The sequence below is a fragment of the Dreissena polymorpha genome, chromosome 1, assembly GCF_020536995.1.
Source record: "Dreissena polymorpha isolate Duluth1 chromosome 1, UMN_Dpol_1.0, whole genome shotgun sequence".
Taxonomy (NCBI): domain Eukaryota; kingdom Metazoa; phylum Mollusca; class Bivalvia; order Myida; family Dreissenidae; genus Dreissena; species Dreissena polymorpha.
The window spans coordinates 131,854,461-131,879,404 of NC_068355.1; the positions used below are offsets into that span (position 1 = coordinate 131,854,461).

The 24,944-nt window shown below is 38.8% G+C and overlaps 2 protein-coding genes across 3 annotated transcripts; both read right to left on the minus strand.

Moving 5' to 3' along the window:
- Window positions 1-28: 28 nt before the first annotated feature.
- Window positions 29-21,301, minus strand: LOC127850369 (solute carrier family 13 member 2-like). 2 transcript variants are annotated; one of them, XM_052383350.1, is made up of 15 exons: window positions 20,711-21,301; window positions 19,587-19,736; window positions 18,764-18,879; window positions 17,542-17,687; window positions 15,721-15,783; window positions 14,698-14,776; window positions 13,461-13,619; window positions 12,805-12,933; window positions 11,512-11,592; window positions 11,258-11,362; window positions 10,681-10,766; window positions 9,818-9,933; window positions 8,273-8,434; window positions 7,778-7,915; window positions 29-454 (listed from the first exon to the last, which is right to left on the minus strand). In XM_052383350.1, the coding sequence occupies exons 1-15, from the start codon at window positions 20,804-20,806 to the stop codon at window positions 293-295; spliced, it is 1,788 nt and encodes a 595-aa protein (XP_052239310.1). In that variant the 5' UTR covers window positions 20,807-21,301; the 3' UTR covers window positions 29-292. The 2 variants fall into 2 exon arrangements, with proteins under 2 accessions (XP_052239310.1, XP_052239315.1); XM_052383355.1 differs by lacking the exon at window positions 15,721-15,783 and having other exon boundaries at window positions 20,711-21,300.
- Window positions 469-4,459, minus strand: LOC127850379 (uncharacterized). Its single transcript, XM_052383369.1, has one exon. It carries the CDS (start codon window positions 4,220-4,222, stop codon window positions 2,900-2,902), a length of 1,323 nt encoding a protein of 440 aa, XP_052239329.1. The 5' UTR covers window positions 4,223-4,459; the 3' UTR covers window positions 469-2,899.
- Window positions 21,302-24,944: the final 3,643 nt, after the last annotated feature.

Here is a 24,944-nt window from a genome sequence, read left to right on the forward strand (position 1 = left end):
TTGGAAAAATAGAACAAAGATCAATCAATTAACATGATAGATCTTTTAATAGAACAAACATGGTCACATGAATAATACATAATGTAAATCGGGGCCGGTTCTTTCTCTTCTTTTTTTAGGGGGGGGGGGGATCACTTTAGACTGGGGCGGTTTGGGTTTAAAGTCAACATGGATACTGAGTATCATAGTGAATATGTAACATGTTACGGGCGAACATTTCCGATTTGAAAACATAATATCAGCAGTAGATCAGTGTCCAACTATAATAAGTCCTCAAAATCCGACCGAAGAATTAAAAGTCGGACATCGTCGATACATATCCGGTTGTTGTTGTTGTTGTTGTGATGAATTCCGCGGGAAGATGTGCCAACCGGAAGTACTGTGCTCCCCACGTGTTTACTCCCAGTGTGAGAACCAGGACTGATACGAGGTTCAGGATGAATCCACAGCGCATCTGAAAAGAACATCGCACATCTTAATGATTACAAATTAATGGACGCAGCGTTTTCGGTCGTGTGGAGGAAGTGCAGTTTTATTTAACTCCTAACCCTGGAGGAAACCATGTCATGCAAGATGCCTGTAACCTTCGGAGTCGCACAGGGTGTCTTGGTGCCAATCCTATTAGTGATCAATATAAACAACATAGCACTCTAAGACTTTTTGCAGATGATAGCATCGTCTACAAAAACATCAACAATCCCTCCCGACGCCCATAACCTCCAGCTAGATATTGAAGCTGTTGGTCGATAATAGCAGGACAAGTTAATGCAATTCCAACCAGAAAAATGCAGCATCCTAAGATTTAATAAAAATAGAAACCCTAAAATCTTGTCATATATTAAAACTGCATGGTCACATCCTTGAAAATGTAAATCACGCCAAATAATTAAGTCTTACACTCCGAAGTAACCTCGAACGTAAACATATTAACTCGATCACTAATAATGCAAACCAGGTACTAGGATTTCTTCAACGCAATCTAAAAAGTAGCCCATCAAAAGTTAAAGGTCATGCTTACAAAGCAATAACTAGGATACTCCTCCAGTGTCTTACTCCTCCACATCTCGGGACTTTTTGTTATTTTCTTAGGTAATGAAAATATGTGCAGGTTTCAATATAAATTGGCATTGTATACATATATAGATTTCTGACGAACATGTGATAGTTAAAAAAGTGAAGAAAACCGTAGAAATATAAATGACAACTTGAACCGATCATAACCACGGGGTGTGTAACAAAAGAATTTGACACAGGCTAGACTCGGACTAGTCCAGTCATTGTTAAGTACATGTATATTTAAGCCTCGCTCTGGGAAAACAGGGCTTAATGCATGTTTTACCGGACTCGTCAAAGATTAGCATGTGCCCTTCGCACTGAATAATCTGGGACGACTCTTTCCGCTAAACTGTTGTGTGTTTTTTTGCTAAGAAGAGACTTGAAACAAAAAAATACCATAACAGCAAAAAAAAATCGTCTCTGATTAGCCAGAGCTGACTGCACAGGCTAATCGATGATGACAATACGCATAAGCATTAAACACCGTTTTCCCAGAGAGAGGCTCCGTTTCATCCAGTTCACTTGCATCCTCAACCACAACTAGGCACCTCTTGTCATATGCAACCCTTGGGTTAAGTTCCCGTTTAGCGTGTATCATATTTATTGGTTGAAAGTATCGCGTGCAAGGTGATTTAGTATGCAATGAATTTACAAGTCATTTGTTTGAAAATGCGATCTCTGGATTGTTGATGGATATCTTGGTCCGTACTAGATGGGAGGACATGTTGCCTGTTACATACATTTCCGTTTGTGTCAAATAGCATACATACAACATTAAATATTGTGCTCGCAAGAATTATATGCACGACACAGAGTATAATGTGACGGTCGTATTTGTATTGCTATACAGCCTTATCTCACTCACTAGTCGTTTATCGTATTCATCTATATGGCCAAGAAACAAAGACGAATTCCACATCTCATCTCGCGTTTTTTTACTTTACACAAGTGATTTCGACTTTGATAATGATGCTGAATGACAGAAACGTTTCAAATACCTGTTTTGGTATACATTTTTGTTATTAAGTTAAAAAAGCGAATATGATCAAATGAAGACAAAATTATTGAAAACTCAACCGAAATACGAAATAGAGAGTAGAAATCAAAAACATCAAATTAAAAATGAAAATAAATTACCTTAAGGCTATTTAGAGTGTGACCAATTCATGCGCATCTGGACTACTATATATATTGTACGACAATTCGGCCAAACATTATTTACAGTTGAACATGCTTCTCCATTTACTGGAAACACAGTCGCTACGTCCCTTTAAAATATATTAATTGTCAGGTTCATCGTCGCAATGCCGTACTATTGTAACGTTTGTAAATACACATGTGGCTGCGTAGAGGCATTCGTTTATTAGGTAGGTCCTTTTAAACACAATTAACGCTCGGTATATATGTCTTCTACTATGGTTGACGTTGACGACAATTTATTGTCAACGTTTTGTCGCAAACAAAGATGGCTTAATTTTACCAGCGCATTATACATGTAAATATTATCATAAAAAGAGTTCAGCGGCTAATTTATTTCTACATTGTTTCAACAGATGTTCAAATGTCGATTGATCACATCTGTTATTTAAGAAAGGCAAACAATACCGAGCCACTAAAAACAATAATCCAATAAGACAATCTTATTGCAACATGAATGAAAAAGACCATATGTTTTAGTACAAAGTAAAACAAAGTTAATAAAATATGAACATTTCCACAGCAAATAACACAGTGCGCCCATGCTTCACAATGAAAGAACGACTTAACATTACAATCAGTTTGAGTAAAAACAATATACAAATCTAGGCAAAACCAATTGGCAAGTAAGTCTTTTTCAGTATGCTCAACGCGCCAATTTCGCCGTTTCTTTCTTCACGAGTCTGTTAACCTGCTCGATACTGATCGCTTTCTTCGCGGCCGTGTACACTTCCGGCTCCCAAGAGGCGCTTCCCACACCTGCCGACGCTGATAGTGCCGCTATCGGAAGCATTGCCTCGCCCTCAGCCATCATTGCTGACCCGTCTGATACGAGCGAGGGCATCACCATGGCACGGCCAAAATATACCGGTTCACTCATTACCGTTGCAAATGACCTAACAGTAGGTGCGCCTTTTGTGAACACTTTTCTCGCTTCTGACATGTTCCGCGTAGCGGCTATTTCAATTGCTCCACCTGTTGGCCCTTCCAGAGGCTGATCATTCAGCAACAGTTGTGTCGTCTCAACGTTTGCACTATGTAACTTCTGATACACATTATTGGCAATCTGTTTCTCGTCGACTTGGCCGCCAGCTTCAATGACTTTTTTAACTTCCTGACGAACGTCAGTAGCGAACTGCTGTAGGGACAGCTCTTCTTTCGCCCCGCCGATGATAGCGTCTATCAGTTTCCGCGGGCTATTCAATGGTATGTATTGGCCGCCCGTTATGTGCGCTATTGCCATGAAAAGATCCTTGTACGGCGTTATATCCGGTTCGCAACCCACCGCGTACATGGTCACGCCTAGTTTTGCGATTTCGTGCGCTATTGCAATTGGATCCAGACCGTTTGGTCCACCTTGTTTGAAAGTATTATCGATGTCGGGTTCAAGTCCGTGTGGAGGCGCGTCGGATATGAGAACCGCTACTTTAACGACATTCTTTCTCCAAGAAAGCCCTGTAGTGGCATTGAGAGCGTCTGCGACAGCTTCTGGTGTATCGCCGCCACCATTCGCTTCCGCGCGATCCAACCAGGATTTCATGTCCAAAACCGACGACGTAAAGTCATGCGTCCGTACAACAAATGTTGAATCTTGAGGCGGATGGTCTCGGTACTCAACGAGAGCGAACCGGATATCCGTTTTCGAGCTCTGGACAGTCTCGTCGACCACTCGCCTGATATTTTCGCGAGCGGTGTGGATGTAGCTAGACATACTGCCCGTTGTGTCCATTATGAACGCCAGATCAAGAACGTCTTGAGACCCGGAAATCGAGCTCTGCGGCGTCGTTCCGTTGTCCCGAGGAACAGAAAGTGGAGGAGCGACGGTGCGCGGTGGCACGACAGGTAAGGGTTCCGGCAGTATATCTACTGGTTGGAGCTCAAGCGCCCTTTCCACTACGCTGAACATGTGCACATACCGGTAGTGTAACACACACAAGAGTACCGTGAAATGTACGTAAGTCAAAAACATGTCGTGAGTTTAGAAAGCTTGATTGATCTTCGAAACGATATTTTGTTATGATGAAACTTTCATCCTTCTCACTTTAAATACTAAAAAATATCCTTAATTAAAATATACAGATGCAAAACAAATAACAGCATCACGTATAGTCTTCTCAGAAAAACCAAAGCCTGCCTTGTTTACTATACGTCAACTCAAAACAAAAGCTATCTTTCAAAAGCCTGAAAACATGATGTTAAATTCACGGGCTCATCAAATTTGTAGTAAACATCAACCTGTCTCACTCACTGTCTCATTTGTACCAGTGCGTTCACGTCGCTCGATTGCAACATAACACAGACGGAGACGTCACCGTACGATAACCATTACAAAAGCGGCAGAGCGCGTCCCGTGCCTCTGAGAAAAACCGCACGCTTCAATGTCATGAACGCATTAAGTGTAATTATAACATAATATGTAGCACATTGTTTTAATAAAGTTAATAAATGAGCCGTCGTGTGTGAAAAGGGGGTTTGATGCATGTGGGTAAACTATCGTCCCAGATCAGCCTGTGCAGTCCGCACAGGCTTATCGGGGACGACACTTTCCTCTATATGGTATTTTTCGGAAGTCTCTTATTAGCAAAAATCCAGTTTTTGCGGAAAGTGTCGTCCCTGATTAGACCTGAGCGGACTGCAAGGCTAATCTTGGACGACACTTAACGCACATACAGTAAACCTTTTCACAGAACACAGCCAAAATATTTTCGAACTGTTGTTATTAAGTGACCAATTTGAATGAATTAGTGGATCTATTGGCATCCATCAGAAATACACAACGTTGTAACATAATGTACATTATTGTACATTGTACTATCGGACATAATAATATATAAATAATAACAGAATTTAGCTCAGTGTACATTATTGTGTTGCTGTTGTTGTTGTTGTATAAATAAACTAATTTAGGAAATAGAATCTTCGGATGGGATGTAATGAAGTTTGGAAAATTGATTATGGTAAGTATGGTTTCATTTCTCCAATGTAGTTCAATTATCGGGAACACCTGTTGATTTGTCTTAGTTCTTGATTAACAATTTGGCTCGTAGGTCAACATACTTCAAACCAATTACATAACGAGTCCCAATTCAGATATGGTATATAATGAAATTTAAATAATTGATTATATAAGTGTAATTCCAATTTCCTAAGGTACATAACAGATACAAGTTCAGATTGAATGTGTATCGAATGTGTATCGGGGTTTACATAATTGATTATAGAAGTGTTAGGTTTCATATTACCAATGTGGTTTGTCCATAGAGAGCATCTGTTTGTATGATCAAGTATGCAAATGAAATGATGTCTCCTGTTCCCAAAGTGATAATTGTGTATTGCACTCTTCTGCTGTGACATGTGGTAGATGCATGAGCGATCCATCCAATCAACAAGGGTTATTCGAAGAGGTGGGTTTAGAAAATCGGGGGAAGAGAACAGTTAACCAACCAAGAATGGGATGACATATCTTAATTTTATGTTTATTTTCCTGAGAATAAAATGCTGTGTGGTTGTATTAAGCATTCATTCTGCACCTGAGATCTAGAGAACACTCTGATAGACTGATAGTTTTGAATCACTTGGTATTGTACTCTAGTTAAGAAAAAGATTAAATAGCACTTAGAAATTATTCAGAGACTTGTCTTCTTTAAGAAAATTGTGTTAGAATAGTGATTACGGTACAACGTTATTTATTATCTTATGCTTGAGAATCCAGTCCAGTCAGCGAACATGCTGTTGGTTCTGTTTCAAACAATAAGACCATTTCCTCTTATTACGATCGTTTCATAAAAAACGGATTTTATATCAACGCATTAAATTACTGAACGTCAACAAAACGTTTATTTCTGGACAAGTATTTGTTACTGGACCTAACACCATTAAAATATAAAATAAACTAAAATGACCGAGTTAAAAACATCCGTATTGACCAATCAAAATCATTGATTACTGATTTATTTACACGTACCATATTACTTTATTTGACACCCGCGTAGAAAAAGATTAACTTCAGGAGCTGAATATTCTTGACGGAACAAAGGCACCAGAAAATGAACATAGCTCCGGGTAAATGTGGCTTAATGTACGTGCGTTAAGTGTTATACAAGATTAGCCTGTGCAGTCCAAACAGGCTTATCAGGGGCGAAACTTTCGGATTTAATGGTATTTTTGTTTAAATGAAGTTTGTTCTAAGCGAAAATCCTTTTTAGGCGGAAATTGTCGTCCCTGATTAGATTGTGCGGAATGAACATGCTAATCTGGGACCATACTTTACGACATTGAGCCCCGTTTTCCAAGAACGAGGTTCAAATAATCCTGGGGATGGCTCTGTGACCAATCGCAGCCATTTAAACACAACGTCGGAACCCGCAGGTATACTACTCTGTTACCGCTACATTATAAGGGCCGTGCTCTGTAAAAATAGGATTTAAAGCATGTGCGTAAAGTGTCATTCCAGATTAGCCTGTGCAGTCCGAACAGGCTAATGAGGGACGACACTTTCCGCTTTTATGATATTTTCTGTTTAAAGAAAGTCTCTTCTTAGCAAAAATCTAGTTTAGGCGGAAAGTGTCGTCCCTGATTAGCCTGTGCGGACTGCACAGGCTAATCTGGGACGACACTTTACGGTAATGCATTAAACCCCTTTTTCACATAGCACGGTCCATATAGAAGCATGGCGGATTCAATAGAAATTGTGTTCCCGAGATTAAAACTAACGAGTAATTTTCAACCCAATATATACCAACTTCTTATTTTGCAATCACAATCATACACAATTAACGAGAGAAATAAAAGCCCCTTACCAACCTGCACTTACCTGCAAACCAAACTCCTCATATAACAATATCATGCGAAATGTCCAAGCTATATCAACACTTGCTATATACCAATCAAAATCAAAAACTAAATTTTCCTTACATCAATCAAAATTATGTTCAAACTACTAAGCTATTTTAAAATCGTAAAAATCGACCACTTCGTCAAGGTGCACCTATTACACGACCGTACATACCGCGTGTCACCTCTTTTTAAGATGCATTAATTTACGAGCCAATGCTAATTCCGACGTGGCGCTAAGGGCCGGAAGTTTAGAAAAATACACATAGAAATCTACTGAGTAAGAATGTTTTCTATACTTTTTTCAACATAGTTTTCAATAGTTTAAAAACGGGCGATGTAGTGCGATCCAGCGAAGATTAATTTATTTAAAAACGCAAAGAAACATATAATCAAAACCTAGTTGGAACGTGATGACCTTTTATAAGTTGTGACATAGTAGAGTTTAAAAAAGCAAACTGATGTTTTTTTGCCGGTGTAGCGAACAAATGTCCACCAAATCAAATCGGTAAAAACATCAAACGATTGCTTTCAACATATACACGTGTCTGTACATTTTGGATAAATTAATCTTCGCTGAATCGCACAACATCGCCCGATATTTAAACTAATGAGATAAGTTAAAAAAATCCTGTTCACACATTAAAATTCTGATTGTATTAATGGCCGTTTTATAGATACGTTCACTCACCATCTCGCTGATAGAGAAATAGCCCATGGAGTAGACCATGGCGTTAGGAGGCGTTGCTACTGGCAACATGAACGCGTATGACGTCGCCACAGCCGTGGGTATCATGAGATAGAGTGGGTTGACGCCTATGCCCAACGCCTGAAAAATAATAAAATATTACTTTGAGATGATAGACAGAGGACCGTATAATCCTCTCTGCGGTTATCTACCCTATAAATTGAAACACTTTGCGGCTGTTATCCCTTACATGTTTAATTGTGCAGTAAGCACAGGCTAATGCGGGACGACACTTTCCGCCTATACTTGATTTTGCTTAGAAGAGACTACCTTTAAACTAAAAAAATCTAATAAGCACGAAGTGTATTACCTGATTAGCCTGTGAGAACTGCACTGGCTAATATAGGAAGACACTACGCACATGCATTAAGTCACTTTGCCCAGAACGAGGTTCAGATGATCCCAAGCTATGTTTTGACACTAATTTTCTAGACGCACCAGTTGTGATATGATGGGCAGCACGAGCGTGCACGTGGCGGTGTTGGTGACCACTTCCGTTATCATCGACGTTATCAGAGCCACCAGGAAGCTGGTGAGCCACACCGGAAGTTCCTGAAACACCGTCAGCGCGTCGCGGATGGACTCGGACAACCCTGAAACCTGAAGAGATTGTTTGAGAATTATCAGTTTCATGGTTTTGTTAAACGGTTTGACGCTGGTAATAGATGTTCGGCCCAGCTTTATCGTATGTTATCGTTATCAATCATTCTTTCAATTTGCCGGGTAATCAGCACGTATGTATCGATTCAGTTTCACGTAGAGAGTTGTAAAATATCGTAAACATGAGATTTTAAATCACAAGAACGTATTCCTCAATTAAAGTAAACAAAAATTCACTTATAAATATAAAATATGCATGTATATCACTAACTTAAGTTAGATTAGTAAAAACATGAGTTTGGCATATATTTATAATCTGATTATTGCAAACCATTCAGAGCAGTACAACGATTTGTGCAAAAAGTTCACAAGCGTAATGCACAATAAATGAACTCGCAAGAAACAATATACATAGTAGTATCACATAGTGTGCATTCAATAATACAAAATATGTATACCTTATACAAATGATCAGTTTGTTGCACATCAAAATGGGCTTAATACATGTGCATGAAGTTTCTTCTCAGATTAGTCTCTTCTTAGCAAAAATTCCAGTTAAGGCGGAACGTTTCCACCCTGATTAGCCTGTGCGGACTGCACAGGCTAATCTGGAACAACACTTTAAGGAAACATATTATGTCCCTTTTCCCAGCCTATATGATTCTCTATCTCATGTCATCTTCGCCTGTGGTCCCGTCTGGGCCGCCAACCAGCTTCCTCTAGGCGCCTCGGTTATAGGCGAGTCTCTCCAGCTTCACCCATGTTTTTCTAGGCCGCCCTCTCTTCCTCTTTCCTTGGGAGTTCCATGTGAGAGATTGCCTTGTGGTATTGGATGCAGGCTTGCGAAGGGTGGAGCCTTTCACCGCCAGCGTCCTCGGAGGATGTCTTCATTAACTGGCTGCTGTTTTGGCTCTGGCCATGCGGATCTTGAGGATCTCACCGAGGCAGGTGTTGATGTAGACCTGTATTTTCTTTATGGTGGTGACAGTGGTTCTCCAGGTCTCTGCTCCATTATATTGACCCCACGATGATGTTGAAGAGCTTAATCTTGGTGGAGATGCCGATTGCGTTGGATCCCCAGATGTTCTTCAGCTGATGAAAGGATGCTCATGCTTTAACCAATAAGGGTTCTGACATCTGCATCCGTTCCTCCCTGGTTGTCCTGAATGCTGTCGAGATATGTGAAGCTGTCCACCTCCTCCAGAGCCTCGCCTTGGACAGCGAAGGGTGTGATGTTGGATGCGGATGCCCAGTCTAGCTGAGTTTTCCGCTACCATGTGTGTCTTTTCCTGCATCTGTTATTGGGTGTGAGAGAGAAGAGCCAGAGCCCATATCATGAACAGTGCATTATATAGCCTATCGGCTTATCTCAAATGGCGGTACCTTGCAAGCCTGAGCGAGTGCGAATCCTCCACCGAACAGCAGGAAGAGCCCCCAGGGAACCTTGTCGTTCACTGCACGCCACGTGAGTAGCGGCTTCACCGCCACCGGCCGACCCTCTGTCGCAGATGTTTAATATGTTGTAAGTAACGTGCATGTCTTATATGAGCCACGCTCTGGGAAAACCGGACTAAATGCATGTGCGTTAAATGTAGTTCCAGAATAACTGGTGCGGACACGACCATTCCGGCCTTAACTTGATTGTCGCTAAGAGGCTCCCTTTAAACGAGAAACCTCATAAATGCGGAAAGTATCGTCCCAGATTAGCATGTGCGGACTGCACATACTAATATACTACGACACTTTATGCACATGCACTAGGACCCATTTTCCCAGAGCCAAATTCGTTCGTAACATATTTTTGCAACAGTTGCATCAAAAACCAATATATGTTTAAATTATTTAATATATTTTTTAACTCGACTAACAACAGAATTATGGAAAGTTCTGACTCTTCGCATACGTACTTATAATACATTGTATTGAGGAACAATAACATTGAACACAGAATACTATGCTGGTATGTAATTAAAAGAGCCAGAATAATTCTGGATTCTAGTATTAAAGAAATTTTACTTTGTGTTTAAACGATATTGGAAACGTTTAAAGCCACAGTTTTCAGTGCGTATGCGCTATCACTCCGTAGAAGGGTGTGCAGACGTAGACCAACGAAGGTAACGCATGAAGGCCGGCATTTACATACACACGTTCTGTATCTTATCCAACAATTATATCGCAAAAAAAGGTGAACACAACGAAAAAATAATAATGCAGTCCTCCCCACCCCATCCCCATACAGTACATACTTGTTTTTAAGAAGTCGAGCAGATTGGCGGGTATAAGGAAGAGCAGAGCAGCCACCAGGGTCGGGGCAGCCGAGTCCGTCACGTAACTGCGAGGCAGACGTCAACATAAACGGCATTATTTTGTTGCATGTGTATTATCAAACATGTTCATTATATAACTTGATATCTACTGCTTGATATTATCATAAATGTGTTGCCTTTTTCGTTTTACAGCAAAATATAAATAGATTATACTAGCAGAAGAAATCCGTATGAGTTGAAATTGAAATTTTATGACAGTGAAATAAAAGTCACATTGGTAAATTCTCCACCATCATCATCGTTAAATTTTAATTATATAATAGGAACTGCCTCATATTTGATTATATATGTTATATTAGTTTACCCCAAAACAACCATCTTCTTTTGAAGATAGTATAGTATATTGATCGATAAAATATTATCGACTGGGAGATATTGGAGTTAATATATCAATAATATCAACACATTCGTTCATTAAAGCAGGAACCTTTACACTTGTCTTTGTTCCCGGATAAAATGGGGAACTAACTCGTACCGAATTAACTACTGTGCTTACTCTGATTTGAAGAGGTTACCCCACCCACCGGCCCCGCCCAGGTCACGTGATACCCACAGTACAACCAGGAGCAGGAAAAGGGAGATCACCATCACCTCGGGAAATCTGTTAATATATGTACAGACATTATTGATTTTCAATAAAGAAAGTAAAGCAATTGCGATAGTACGTATATTTCAGAGCAAACACACCGTATTTACAAATACCCCGAAAATGCGATATACTAATTTCACTGCAACAACAGAGTCACTTACCGGATTGGACCCAGAGATATATACTCTTGTTTGATAAAGTGCCGAAGTTTTCCGGACGTTTTTCCAGTTTTAGTAAAGCAGCTGAAATGATAATAAATCATCATTTAAACATTTTAGTCGTATAATAGCACGTGCGTAATTGTAAAATATGATTACGTGTCGTAATACAAATGGCTGTTTTGTTTTTTGGGTAATGTGGATATGTGCATAATACATTCACCGAGAAAGGTATCTGGAAAAAAGCTTTAAAACTAAATATTTCTGAGTAGTATTATGAGAAAACTGCACATAATGCATGTGCGTAAAGTGTCGTCCCAGATTAGCTTTTGCAGTCCAAACAGGCTAATCAGGGACGACATTGTCCGCCTAAATTGGATTTTTGCTAAGAAGAGACTTCATTTAAACGAAAAATATCATAATAGCGGAAAGTGTCATCCCTGATTAGACTGTGCGGACTGCACAGGCTACTCTGGGACGACACTTTACGCACATACATTATGCCCAGTTTTCTCAGAACGCAACTCATGTACATTTCAAAATTGTGTGCGGTTTATTCTTCATGGTCATATCGTACCATAAGTACGTTTTTTAACTAATGCTTTTGCTCAATGTGATAAATACCTATGGACCATAACGACCATATGAAATATTATCAGACAATTATCGACAGGCAATAGTATTTTCATTTTGAAAATAAAGAGTGAGAGGTTGAATGTGAATACAAAATTGAAGAAGCAGTTTGAAAACACGAGAAATGCAAATAGACTATTCAAACAAATAACCACAAAAAATGATGACTCCAGTATACAACCTTCCTCTGTTTAATCTTAATGTTATCTGGGTTACAAACTTTTGTAACAATTCTGCCTTATAAGAAATGTGAGAATAATTGGGATCCTCAGATCTCCCTATCAAAACGAAATGTAATTTCCTCCCCAAACACTTAACACGGTGTGGTAAAATTATAGAAATAATTTACATTTAACGAAACGCAGTGTGTCCCGCCCGTAATACGTATACAATATAAAATCCTTCATCATCTTAAGAATGTATAGCGTTTGTATACGTTTATGCCAATCCGTTTTCATTTTATAATAACTTAATTGTTAATATTTAGTCTAAAGTAAAACATGTTTATTATCAAATAAAAAATAAAGACTAATTTATATAAATTATCAAATATTTGGAATCGACAGATATCGCATGTATTTGAATGGCCACTGGATATAAGAGGGAGATGTTCGGACACAGTCATATATTTGAAGACTCAACGACTCACAGGCACATGTTTACCTGCATCCACGGAAGTAGAAGATGAGCCAGAGGAACATGGCGATGAAGATGATGAGAGACACGGGGAAACCGATCACAAGCCACGTGCCGAATGACAGGCCGGAGTCCAACCTTTTCTCCTTGAATATCCTATGTGTCGCAAGATGCGTGACGTAAGATGTGTTGTGACGGAAAATTTGTGACGTTAGATGTGTTGTGACGTAAATTTGTGACGGACGTGTCGTCCCTGATAAGCCTGGGATATGACACAGGCTTATATGGGACGACTCATAACGCACATGCATTAAGCCCCCTTCTCCCATAGCGAGGCTCTATTGTTTTGATTCCTGGTCTCCAATATAAAAACATATGGGAAATATGTCGTCCGTTGATAACACGAAGGGACGGAATCTCTACGTTGCTCGTTCTCTTTTGCAATATTCTGGTCATAAAGGGAGTATATTGTTAAAAGATGATACATTTTCCTACAGACAGATAAATATTTCATATTCATAAATGAACGCGCGCTTGGAAAGGAGCATTTTGTTTTTCTTGATTTGATATCTTTGCCGGATAATTAATTTAAATCTAAAATGCTCGCGCGTCAATTTTCAAACAAAATGTATCAAACTATTCATATTCGCAAACCGATCATCGGTTATAGCGGCTGTACATACTGATCCGCCATGCCTTTGAGGATGATATTGGAGGCACATCCGGTGAGGGTGGTGGTGCCCCCTATGCTGGCGGAGTAGGCGATGCTGATTGTAAGCGCCTTGGCCATCTGAAGGTGCTCCCGAGAAGGCGCTTTTTCTTTGCACGGTTCGGTGACTTCTCTGAAAATGTATCCATCATGAGGTATTTGGTTACAAAATTGCGTCTTCAAAAACCTTATTCCCATGCATGTAATGAATGGTATAATTCACATATTGTGTTTTCTTTCCCTAGTGACTTAGAATATCGGACCTTAAATATGAGCCGCGCTCTGTGAACAGGGGGTTTAATGCATGTGCGTATAGATTAGCCTTACAGTCCGCACAGGCTTAATTAAAAGGTACGGAATACCGTTAAGGCCATCGTGGTTACACATTGAAATCCAGTGGGCGACTATGCGACAATGCGATAGTACGATGGCGACAACACGATAGTACGATGACGACTGTGCGACAATACGATGGCGACAGTGCGACAATACGATTGCGACAATGCAATAATACGATGACGACAGTACGATAACGCGATAGTACGATGGCGACAATGCGATAATACTATGTGGAAGTGCGCCAATACGATGGCGACAGTGCGATAGTACGATGGCGACAATGCAACAATGCAATAGTTCGATAATACGATAACGACAATACGACAATCCGATGGCAACAGTACGATGGCGACAATGCGATAGTGCGATATTACGATGGTGACAATGCGATAATACGATGACGACAGTGCGTCAATCCGATGGCGACAGTGCGATAATACGATGGAGACAATGCGATAATACGATGACGACAGTACGATAACGCGATAGTACGATGGTGACAATGCGATGATACGATGGCGACAGTACGATATGACTATCGCCATCGTACTATCGCACTGTCGCCATCGTGTTGCCGCACTGTTGCATTGTTGTCATCGTTCTATCGCGTTGTCGCATTGCCGCCATCGTACGATCGCATTGTCGCCATCGTACTATCGCATTGTCGCCATCGTACTATCGCACTATCGCATTGTCGCCCTCTGGATTTTAATGTGTAACCACGATGGCCCTAACGGTATTTCGTAATAATGCGTGCATGTTTTTATTTGCATCGCAGGTAATACGTTGTTCGTATCCGAAACATACGCAGATTTGTGGTATGATAGTGGTCATTAACTGAGTTTCAATTATACTCTGAAAAAAACTCCAACCTTGAATCACTACCAAGTTCGCTGTTCACCTGACTTTCTGTCATTGACAAATGGTTTGAGGCGTGAAAGGGTTCGTCCGCTGAAAGTAGACGTGAATCATAGTAGAATTGTGCGCGTTAAGAATTTTACCGTTGCCACATTGTCTGGTTATAAAATAATATTTCGAAGCATACTTATTTAGAAGTTTTTGTTATTTTACAATTGGTCTAATAAACAGTTACATTTAATGACTAACCATTCAGGGGCGGATCCAAGATTTCTGGCTAGGGGCGGGGGGGGGGGGGGCGGGATATTGAAAGATTTGCTGGTGATCAAGGGCCGCAAGGGCCCCTGGCGGGTGCAGGACAAAGCTCTGCTAGGGTGTCCAGGGGGGCCAATGCCCACCGTAAGTTTCACGATTATAGTGATTTCGAAGGCTTTGACAACCACTTCTCGAGCATGTCACGCCTTATACTTTCATCAAAGTACCTTCTTATAATGCCAAAAAAGTGCATAGTTTGTCGTTTAGGGGGTCCAGGGGGCGTAGCCCCCCGAAAGCTTCACGATTTTAATGACTTTGAAGGCTTTGACAACCACTTCTCGAGCAGGTCACGCCTGATATACTTTCATCAAAGTACCTCCTTATAATGCCAAAAAAGTGCATAGTTTATAGTTCTGGTGGTTCAGGGGGGCGAAGCCGCCCGGAAGCTCCACGATTTTAGCGATTTTAAAGGCTTTGACAAGTTTAAATAGGTAATTTAGATCTAGTTAAGTGTAAAAAATCAAATGAATTTACTTGACTTTGGAGATTTTAGGGGGGGGGGGGCGTACGCCGCGTCCGCCCCCCCCCCTGGATCCGCCTATACCATTGGCAACATACCAAGCAACATATAATAGTTATACATGGCTATTAGTCTACATAGTGCGGATTACTATTGAGGTTTATATTAAGTGTGACATGCTTTAGTAACAAAAATACATGACGAAAAATGAAAACAGTCAGTAATGTGAAAAAAGTAAGTTGAGGAGAAAGAATCCCCAAACCTTTATTCAATTCTCTTTCAGCGCATGCGCCATAACCATTGGAATCAGATGCACATGCATTATCTGAAAATATCAGATGGAACAAGTAATTTTTTTTTAAATCATATGTCTTTCTTTTTTTACAGTACTTTAGCAACTAATAGTCAAATGCGAGTCGTTAGAAGCACCAGTTCTAAAATTACACAGAGACAAAATCTTACGCATTTACCACGCTGGATAAATACCGTAGAAATGTTTTGGCCCTCAATGTGTTTATTGAGTTCTAAGGTTCATAACCCCGAAACTGTCTTTTGTTGAGAAAAAAACTGTATGTTCGATAAGTGGACATTGTGTTCAACTTAACTTCATGTTTTGTTAATTTAACATTATGTTGGGTTAAGTTGGTATTATTTTGGGTTATATAAATATTATGATGGGTTAAGCTATTTTGTGTTAAGGAGACTGTATGTTGGATAAACGCAACATTATGTTTTGTTAAATTAACATTATGTCGGGTTAAGTTGACATTATGTTGGGTGAAGTTAACATTATGTTGGGTTAAGTGGACATTAAATTGAGTAAAGTTAAAATTACGTTGGGTTAAGTTGACAATATGCTGGGCTAAGCTGACTTTATGTTAAGTAAATATTTTGTTGGGTTAAAAGGGCCGTCCAACAGATAAAGCGTCGTGCGACGCGAAACGATATTTTGGGAAACTAAGAGGATTGCTTATATACCTAAAAATACATTTGCTTTAAGCATGAGCGTGGATGGTCGAGAGGTCTGGTTAGGAGATTTTAACTCAACGACTTCAGGGGTCAGTGGTTCGAGCCTTGTTGAGGGTTACTTTTTTCCTTGTTTTAAAAATTGTATTCTTATTTTTTTACTGGAAATTTTTAGTTCAAATGTTTAAATTTATCAATATAAAGCATTAAAATCATTTAATGACAAGCTTCAATACATGCCGAAATCTGTTGGACGGCCCCTTTAAGGTAATGTTATGTTGGAATAAGTTGACACCCGCGCAGACCAATTAAGGACGACACTTTCTGCTTAAGTGGTAATTTTCGTTTAAAGGAAGTCTCTTCTTAGCAAAATTCCAGTTGAGACGGAACGGGTCGTTCATGACAACAACCTTGAGGTCCGTGTTCATGATAAGCCTGCACAGGCGACTCCGGGACGACTCCGGGACGACACTTGACTCACAGGCATGATATCACGTTTTTACAGAGCGAGACACATTTTGGAATATGTTTATCAAGCCACATGCCAAAAACTTCAATACAATCAAACTAACTGAGTTCTTGTAAGCCAATATCATTAATATTTTAATGATTCCATATTATTTATCCAAGTACATCCATAGGCTAAGAAATACAATATGAAATAGAAAATTGAACACAAGTTGTTATTTCTATCAGATGGACAATATTGGTATCCAAAATAATCTCTTCCAAATTGTTCTAATTTCACCACCTGGAAAGCCCCATATGAGCGTCCTCGAAGTATGCAGCCCGATAAACAAAATTAACCAACTAAGCAAAAAACCCAAGCAATTCCACATAACCCATACCCCGATTTCAGCCTCATTCTATGAAAACGTGACTTAATGCATGTGCGTATTGTCGCTGCAGATTAACCTGTGCAGACTGCTTTAATTGAATTTTTAATTTTAAGGAGTGCGCGTTTACCTGCAAAACCACGCTGAGTTTACCTCCACCACGCTACGCGGAAAGTGTCGTGCCTGATTAACCTGTGCGGACTGCACAGGCTCATTTGGGACGACACTGTACGCACATGTATTTGGCCCACATTTCGCAGAGCGTGGCTCACTTTTATTACCATGTTCATTCGCATCGAGCTCGCACTCTCCCTTCTGCAACTCGTGAAGCAGGGCGTCAGCGATGGGCATCATCATGGCGCTGGTTGCTATGTTACTGGTCCACATGGAGAGGAACCAGGCGGGCAGCATCATCCCCAGCATCAGCCTGCAAATCACTGATGTTCAGTCTTAACCGTGTTGATGAAATCATAGTCCCTTAGACAATCAAATCAAATCAAAGGCATTTCTTTATAGAGTCAAGGATTTATGTAAAACCCTAAGATACTGATGAGCTGGCTGTGCTGGTTTTATGTTGGTTGCGTTTAGCCATTTTCACTCTTCTTCTTAGCAGGAAAAGGAAAACATAAGTGGTTGAGGCTAACTCAATTTATGATACATCGAATATAAATGATACATCGTTGATGGATGCAACGTCGCTTTTTTGTGTAACATGGGTGAACGATGATACATCGGTGATATATGTTACACCGGCGATTTATGTTATATCGGTATCATATGCTACATCGTTAATAGATGTTTCAACTGTGATAGATGCTACATCGGTGATAGATGCTACATCGGTGTCTGATAAAACATCGGCGTTTATGTTACATGGACGAAAGATGGTTTTTCAGTGTTTTGCTGTTATATTAACGTTGATTTTACTTTATTATTTTACTACATGTGTATCTACATGTATTTTAGCTATAGGATCCATCAGTTACTTATCATTTTTCTAGCTTACGTGTTGATCTAAGCATCAAAGACCATATCCAATTTATAGTTCTTTGTAAACTGTGAGTTTCAATGACCTTATCGTACTGTATGCAGGATACAGTGAAACTACACATCAAAGACTACACCGCGTTGCGTGTTAACTTGAGGAATCAGTCGGTACCAGTGACCACCGCGCGTTTCTAAGTTACCGCATTGGTGTATTGCTAGATAGATTACATGTTCAGAACTTATGATAATACAGTGATTCTAAATTACCTTTACGGCCTAAAATAACCATATCTTAATGCTTCTTTACATGTCCGATAAAATTAAAAGTGGCCTGTAAGTTGTTTGCCTTGGTACCGATTATCATACCGTGCTACCATAGGTTACTGGCTAATCTCTGTGCAGTTGTTCACACAGACATATAAGATTAACTGTGTGGCTCACTGCCGATTGCCCTACCTTGTTGCTAAGTTACCTACTTGTCTCACCACTGACAATCACACCTTGTTGGTAGGTTACCTGTTTGGCTCAGTACCAATGACCATGAGTATCTTCAGTGCGATCCTCTTGTGTATGTTCCAATGCTCGATAGCCACCGCCATGATCAGGCCGCCAACAAACAGCATAGAAGAGTCCTGCGCGGGAAACATGTGCGTGTAGCGTTTACAGTTCCACAAATCTCCAAAGCGTATTACAATTGTTAGTTTCCTCTTTAACTCGTGCAATTTCTGAAGTTTGTTTGAAAATATGAAGTCTGTTTTAAGTTAATTGTGATTTTTTATTTCAAAAAGTATAAACCATTTACCACATCATTTTTTTATTATAAATTAGACTTATCCAAGTAGAACGTATCGGAACGCCATACTGTCGAATTGCCATCTTTTTGAAAGACCCATATGCCACAGTATGGTTCTTAACCAGCCGATGCAGCTGCAGTTTCACTTTGATTATATATCTTACAACAAGACACATTTTCTAAGCTTATTCAAAGGATACTTAACCCATTTATGCCTAATGGACTCTCCCATCCTTCTAAATTGGATCAATTTATTTCCAAAATTAGGGATTTCTATTATATTTATTTCTATATTTATAATATTTCTTACAGAAATTTCTATAAGCAAACAACGCAAACCCTGATGAGACGCCGCATCATGCGGCGTCTCATTCGGGTCTACGCTGTTTGCCAAGGCCTTTTTTCTAGACGCTAGGCATAAATGGGTTAAACTCAATATTTAAATACCTTTTTTTAACCAGAAAAGTCATCATTACAATTTTATAACTATCATTGGTAAGAACACGTGCTTGTAAACAGTTGAAACAATGTTTGCAATTTGCTCACGTTTATATACGTTGCGGACACCTGTTTTCCCGTCATGATGCCGGTGACTGGAAACAGCAGTACCGGAAGTAGCGCCGTGATAGCGATAGGGAACGCCTCAGTGAGCCAGTAGATTGCCATAAGGAGAAGACAGAACCCCGCTGCGCCTTGCTGAATTGTGGAAGAGTGGCGTGAAATAAAGAAGAAAACTGTACTGACACGTTGCCTACTTACTATACTAGTTTACTCTCCAGGAATACATGTCGTGTATCGTAATCATCATCATCATCATCATCATCATCATCATCGTCATCATCATCATCATCATCATCATCATCATCATCATCATCATCATCATCATCACCATCATCATCATCTTAATACCATCAACTATGCTGCAGTTAAATTTCTTCCACATTCAATAACCTTAAAATTGTGATGTTTTATTTGTGAACTTATTTAAAGATAAGTAGCCACCAAAGTTTTCCCCATATTTTCTTCAGTGGAAAAAAGGGCTATAATTAGACAAAAATTGGTTGCTGTCAAAAACCTGTACGATTACTTTCACATCAAATCTCTTTGAATGTGAAAGTATGTTGAAATACGTATGGCGATTGTAGCGGGATGAGTCCACACAATGTATGGAAGAATGATTTCTACAGTGGTTAAAATGAACCTATACATTAAGGTTATGCAGCTCTGAGAATTTGCGCGAAATTCGCACAACATTACGCGGGAATGCATAGACACATTTTTTGAAAAAATATATTATAGTGTAAAAAAATTAAACGGTCATTTATTTGCCAAACTTGTCGCAGCTAAATAGCCATCCTTTGCGATCATCTGCGCAGTATGGTCATTCAGCTGTGAACATGTGAGCGACATCCGCCCAGAAGTTGAGTACGTAATGATGACATGTTAAGTATTAAATGCACCCCCCCCACACACACAGCGTAGGCCATTAAGATTAAACACCATCAATATCGCTATCATTATCATCTTTAACATCGGCCTCATATAATTATCATCGGCATAATCATAGCATCACAAAATAATAATAAATTTTGTCCAAAACTAAATAGTACAAAGTGACATTTAAAGCCCGATGTCGCGTAGACATATAGTTAACAAGCACGTGCACATACCTTTGAGCCGTACACAAGAAGTGGCGAAAGCAGGACAGGGGTCAGCACTATGACCAGAACAGTGCGTAGGGTCCATAGAGTCCGCAGGATAGCCATTGATGACGTCACGTCTGACGTGTATGGAAAACGTCCAAACAAGAGATGTACCAGGAGCGAATACCGATAGGTGCTTGTTTAAATATCCCGTTAACGTGCACTGGTTAGAGCTGGTGTATTCCTCGAGGAAATTTACGGAAATATAAGCGATTCAAGCTTTTCTTCGTAAGTCCGTCTTAGTTTCACACAATTATTCGCAAAAATCCACAAAATTGGCGATTCTAGCAATGTCTTATAATAAGTTTGTTTCAACTTTAATTTATAATGTGTGTTCAGAACTTTCTTTTCTTAACTTATATAAGTAGTTATTAAAACGCACAGTAAACGTGCACGTAAACAGCATGCGGTATGAAGACCAATGTATCACATTAAATTCATAGCACATTCTGTATGACCTCTGCACGTGTTTGTTTTACTCAGATAAACTACCAATGAACTGTAACAATAGAGAGGATGTGATTGAGCAGCACACACTAGTCTTGTATCTTCTAACTGCATGTCGCGGATAATAAAAAGACATATGATTAAATTGACCAATGTATAACCGTCAAACCATGACTGTATGACTGTGTGACCAATCATGAGTTTCCATGTGTTGTGGTAAACTAACACATATGGCTGCATAATCCGATCAATCATTAGTAAACCATCGAACAAAGAGCCGAAAGAAATGGCTTTACATTTCTGTCTACTAATTTATAGCAAATGAATCGCTAAGATGGAAACAAATGCCATGCAAAAATGACTTAAATAGCATAAGCACACATTTATAATTTTGATTTCCGACAGTTTTAAAACAGTTTTTCTTTTTTATAATGTACATGTATTTTTGAATAAACTCGTGAGAATCACATAATTGTTACATATTACATCAGGTGCACAGCACACATGCAAACAAAACACATACATGTACATGCAAATAAACACTATCAATAATTATGATAATTATTATTACTGAATATGAATTATATTTATGATTATGATGGTGTTGATGATAATGATTTTATTGTTGATAATGATGGTAAAGATTGTTTTCAAAAATAAATAACCGAAAGATAACGCAATCGAAATACAAGCGCAAAACAGACACGGCTTTTCTTTTAAGAAAATAAAACAAACACTGAGTACTGTTTATGAGTTAGTGTTTCGTAACTTCTGCGTAACATTGAAGTACCCGTACTTTCTTCGTACTTGGTCACAAATCAAAATAATATAGTTTCGCAGGGGAATCATGTTTCATTTAAAAAACAATTATTTTATTTCAGAAAGTCAGCAATTCGCCAACACAGCGAAAAAGGTAATTTACGCTGAGACGTAAAGTTGATTATTACTTACGCTCCCACACAATTTTAATAAAATATTGCAATAATTGAACCAACTCAATGAACATTCATTGCAGCATAACGTTCTGGTAATATGTATATCTAGCTCCCTGGAATACTACATTTCATTTAGCAAGTTGATGAGAAATAGACGAATGAATTCGCATGAGTCAGACACATTCGCCCTTAACACGACACAGATTTGTGTTTAGCATTTATTTGGTTATCCATTCCCTTTATTTAAAAAAATGCAAATTGCATAGTACAGTCCTGTGTTTACTTTAAGTTTATTCTTTTGTCAACCTGTTGACGAAAATAAGTTTTAAAAAGAGGAAAAATGACAAGGTCACTTTTAATGTGTCTATCCGACCTTTACAACAACGGAGCCAATTTTAGCAGCGGGATGACAAAGAAAATTTCAGACCTACAAAGATAAAACATTATGTGATTTTTGACGTTTGTCAACTATGGAATTCTTTATAGATTGAGTCATGTTAATTCAGGCCCGTAGCCAGGGTTTTCAAGAGGGAGGTGCGAATTTTGGCCATCGACGATTGTTATTGAGCAACGAAGTGGCGAAGGGGGTATGTGCGGGAAGGGATGTCCCTCTCCTTTGGAGGTCCTCCCCTAGACAATTTTGAAAATGAAACGTAAACTACTGCATTCTGGTCACTTTTTAACTGTATTTAGAGACTGAAGTTATAGAGCATTTTTATATGAAATTTCACTTTCATTGACCATACTCAATGACTGATCGACATGAATATGATAAAACATACATGTATTCCCCACCACGTTTTTCAATAACCACCTTGTTTGATCAGTCACGGATATACATCATTTTATACGGTGTTTAACCCGACACTAGTATGCGCGCACACACTTTGTTTACATATGCAACAACAAATTTATAAAATGTTAAATCAAACAATAAGAACGGTATAAAATATCATTATTTATTTGAATCTTGGATCCGAATCTTGATAAAATTGGTGTGTTTCACCATTCCAACATATTATACCATTCATAAATCGAGCAAATTAGATGGAAATATTTGACTTTTTTTCAAAACAATTGTTTGTCTGCTACTATGGATAGTACCAGAGGGTTAGCATTGCTCTAAAGGTGATTATAGTGTATTGTACAACAAACACTGATTAACAAAACTGGGTCTTCTCTAATCTGCATCAATACTAAAAAGAGATCAAAATGGTATGAATGGTTATTTTATTTATTTGTTTGAACTATTTTTAACAAATAAGTTATCTTTTTCTAAACGAATTTCAGAAAAATATATCACTTTAGGCTTCATTAAGACTCTTTAGTCACAAACTACTAGTCCTATGGTCTCAAAGTCCTTAACAATGTATACCAGGACTTCGAAGCAAACAGATGTACTTATTTGCCCATTATATGCTCAAGATCCGTCACAGTTGAACATTAAACGTTAACGTCCACCTTATCATATGTTATAACGTTTTAAATTCATTATAACAACTGTTTGAAAGTAGGGCATTCCTAGTGTCAAGTTTGACATGATTAAAACATTGTGGAAAGTTATGTATGTGGAGCAGAACAGATGCCATTAAGTGTTAGTAAACTACAAAAAAAAGCTACATTGCTTTGTAGAAATGATTTGTTTTCTTGTCATCCAACAACAAAATTAGCCTGTCTTGAGCATAGCTGATATTTTTGTTGCTGAAAACCCATTTAGGGGATCCGAAAATGGTTGTACGGGGATATATCAAAAAGACAGCGCAGTTTGTCGAAAATGCTGTGCACAATGTGTAATTGTTATAAGTCGCGGCTTCATCATATAGTTATGATATCTATTAAAGTTACGGCTTTAACAGACATTAATAACGATGACAAAAGTTACAAAACAATCATTTAGTATCAAATATCTATAAATAAGTATCGATTTTACACGGATTAGAGTGCCAGGTTAATAATTATGAATAACACAGAAAACAAATATCCATTTATAGCAAAGATTCCAAATCCATTTTGCTGGGACCGGCTTCCTAGACCTTCTCAAATTTTGCTATCAAAACTTCTGTTGATTTCAACAATTGTACGGTAAAAAAAGTTGTAAATCAAAATCACGCGCTATCTTGGGAATGACTTAATCGAGAAATTAATTATATGGTAACCTGTCGGCTGCATATTGACAACGTTATTTTAACGCTTAAATACGAAGACTCACTGGGTTCCTGGAAAAAATAAATAACCGTTTTCGCGTAAAAAAAAAGTTGGTTACAACTTATAGTACATTTTTTTTTACTCGTCCAAAAAGATTGGTTGCGAACGCACCCAACGCACCCCCCTGGCTACGGGTATGCAATTGGAATGAATATGTGGTTAATTCTCATCCGTATGCCTCTGTCTGTACATAAACTCATGTTCGCCATAAGGGCGAATTGCGTTCGCCTCAAGGGCTGATTGAGTTGTAATTTATTTTACTGTAAAACTTATACAATAGAGCGAACCACTGAACATAACCTTTCATTATTATATAATAAGGTAATGTTTTCAATATAAAGTCATTTGTGAATGATGTGAAACTTTTCTCACCAAAATGCCGATGGAATAAAGATAAAACAGAATCCAAATATTTAAAGCTTATCACCGTACAGCGAGTAAGACCAGCGATATTTCGCCATGAATCTAAATCTGATATAATTGGTCACCTACCAATTAGACATTAATTATTATAATTCCCAGAGGGAGTGTTTAGTTAATCGAATTGGAAAAAAACGAAATAAATTTAGGATATCTCACTGATATATTTGTTTGAACAGCGCTCATATAGTTGT

Excerpts from the sequence above, each read along its gene's own strand:
- LOC127850369 (XM_052383350.1), bottom strand. The coding sequence starts at position 20,806 with ATGGCTATCCTGCGGACTCTATGGACCCTACGCACTGTTCTGGTCATA. Across the intron at positions 19,737-20,710 it reads TTCTTGTGTACGGCTCAAAG|CAAGGCGCAGCGGGGTTCTG; the intron begins GTATGTGCACGT and ends TCCACAATTCAG. Across the intron at positions 11,363-11,511 it reads ATATCTCTGGGTCCAATCCG|ATTTCCCGAGGTGATGGTGA; the intron begins GTAAGTGACTCT and ends ATATATTAACAG.
- LOC127850379 (XM_052383369.1), bottom strand. The coding sequence starts at position 4,222 with ATGTTTTTGACTTACGTACATTTCACGGTACTCTTGTGTGTGTTACAC.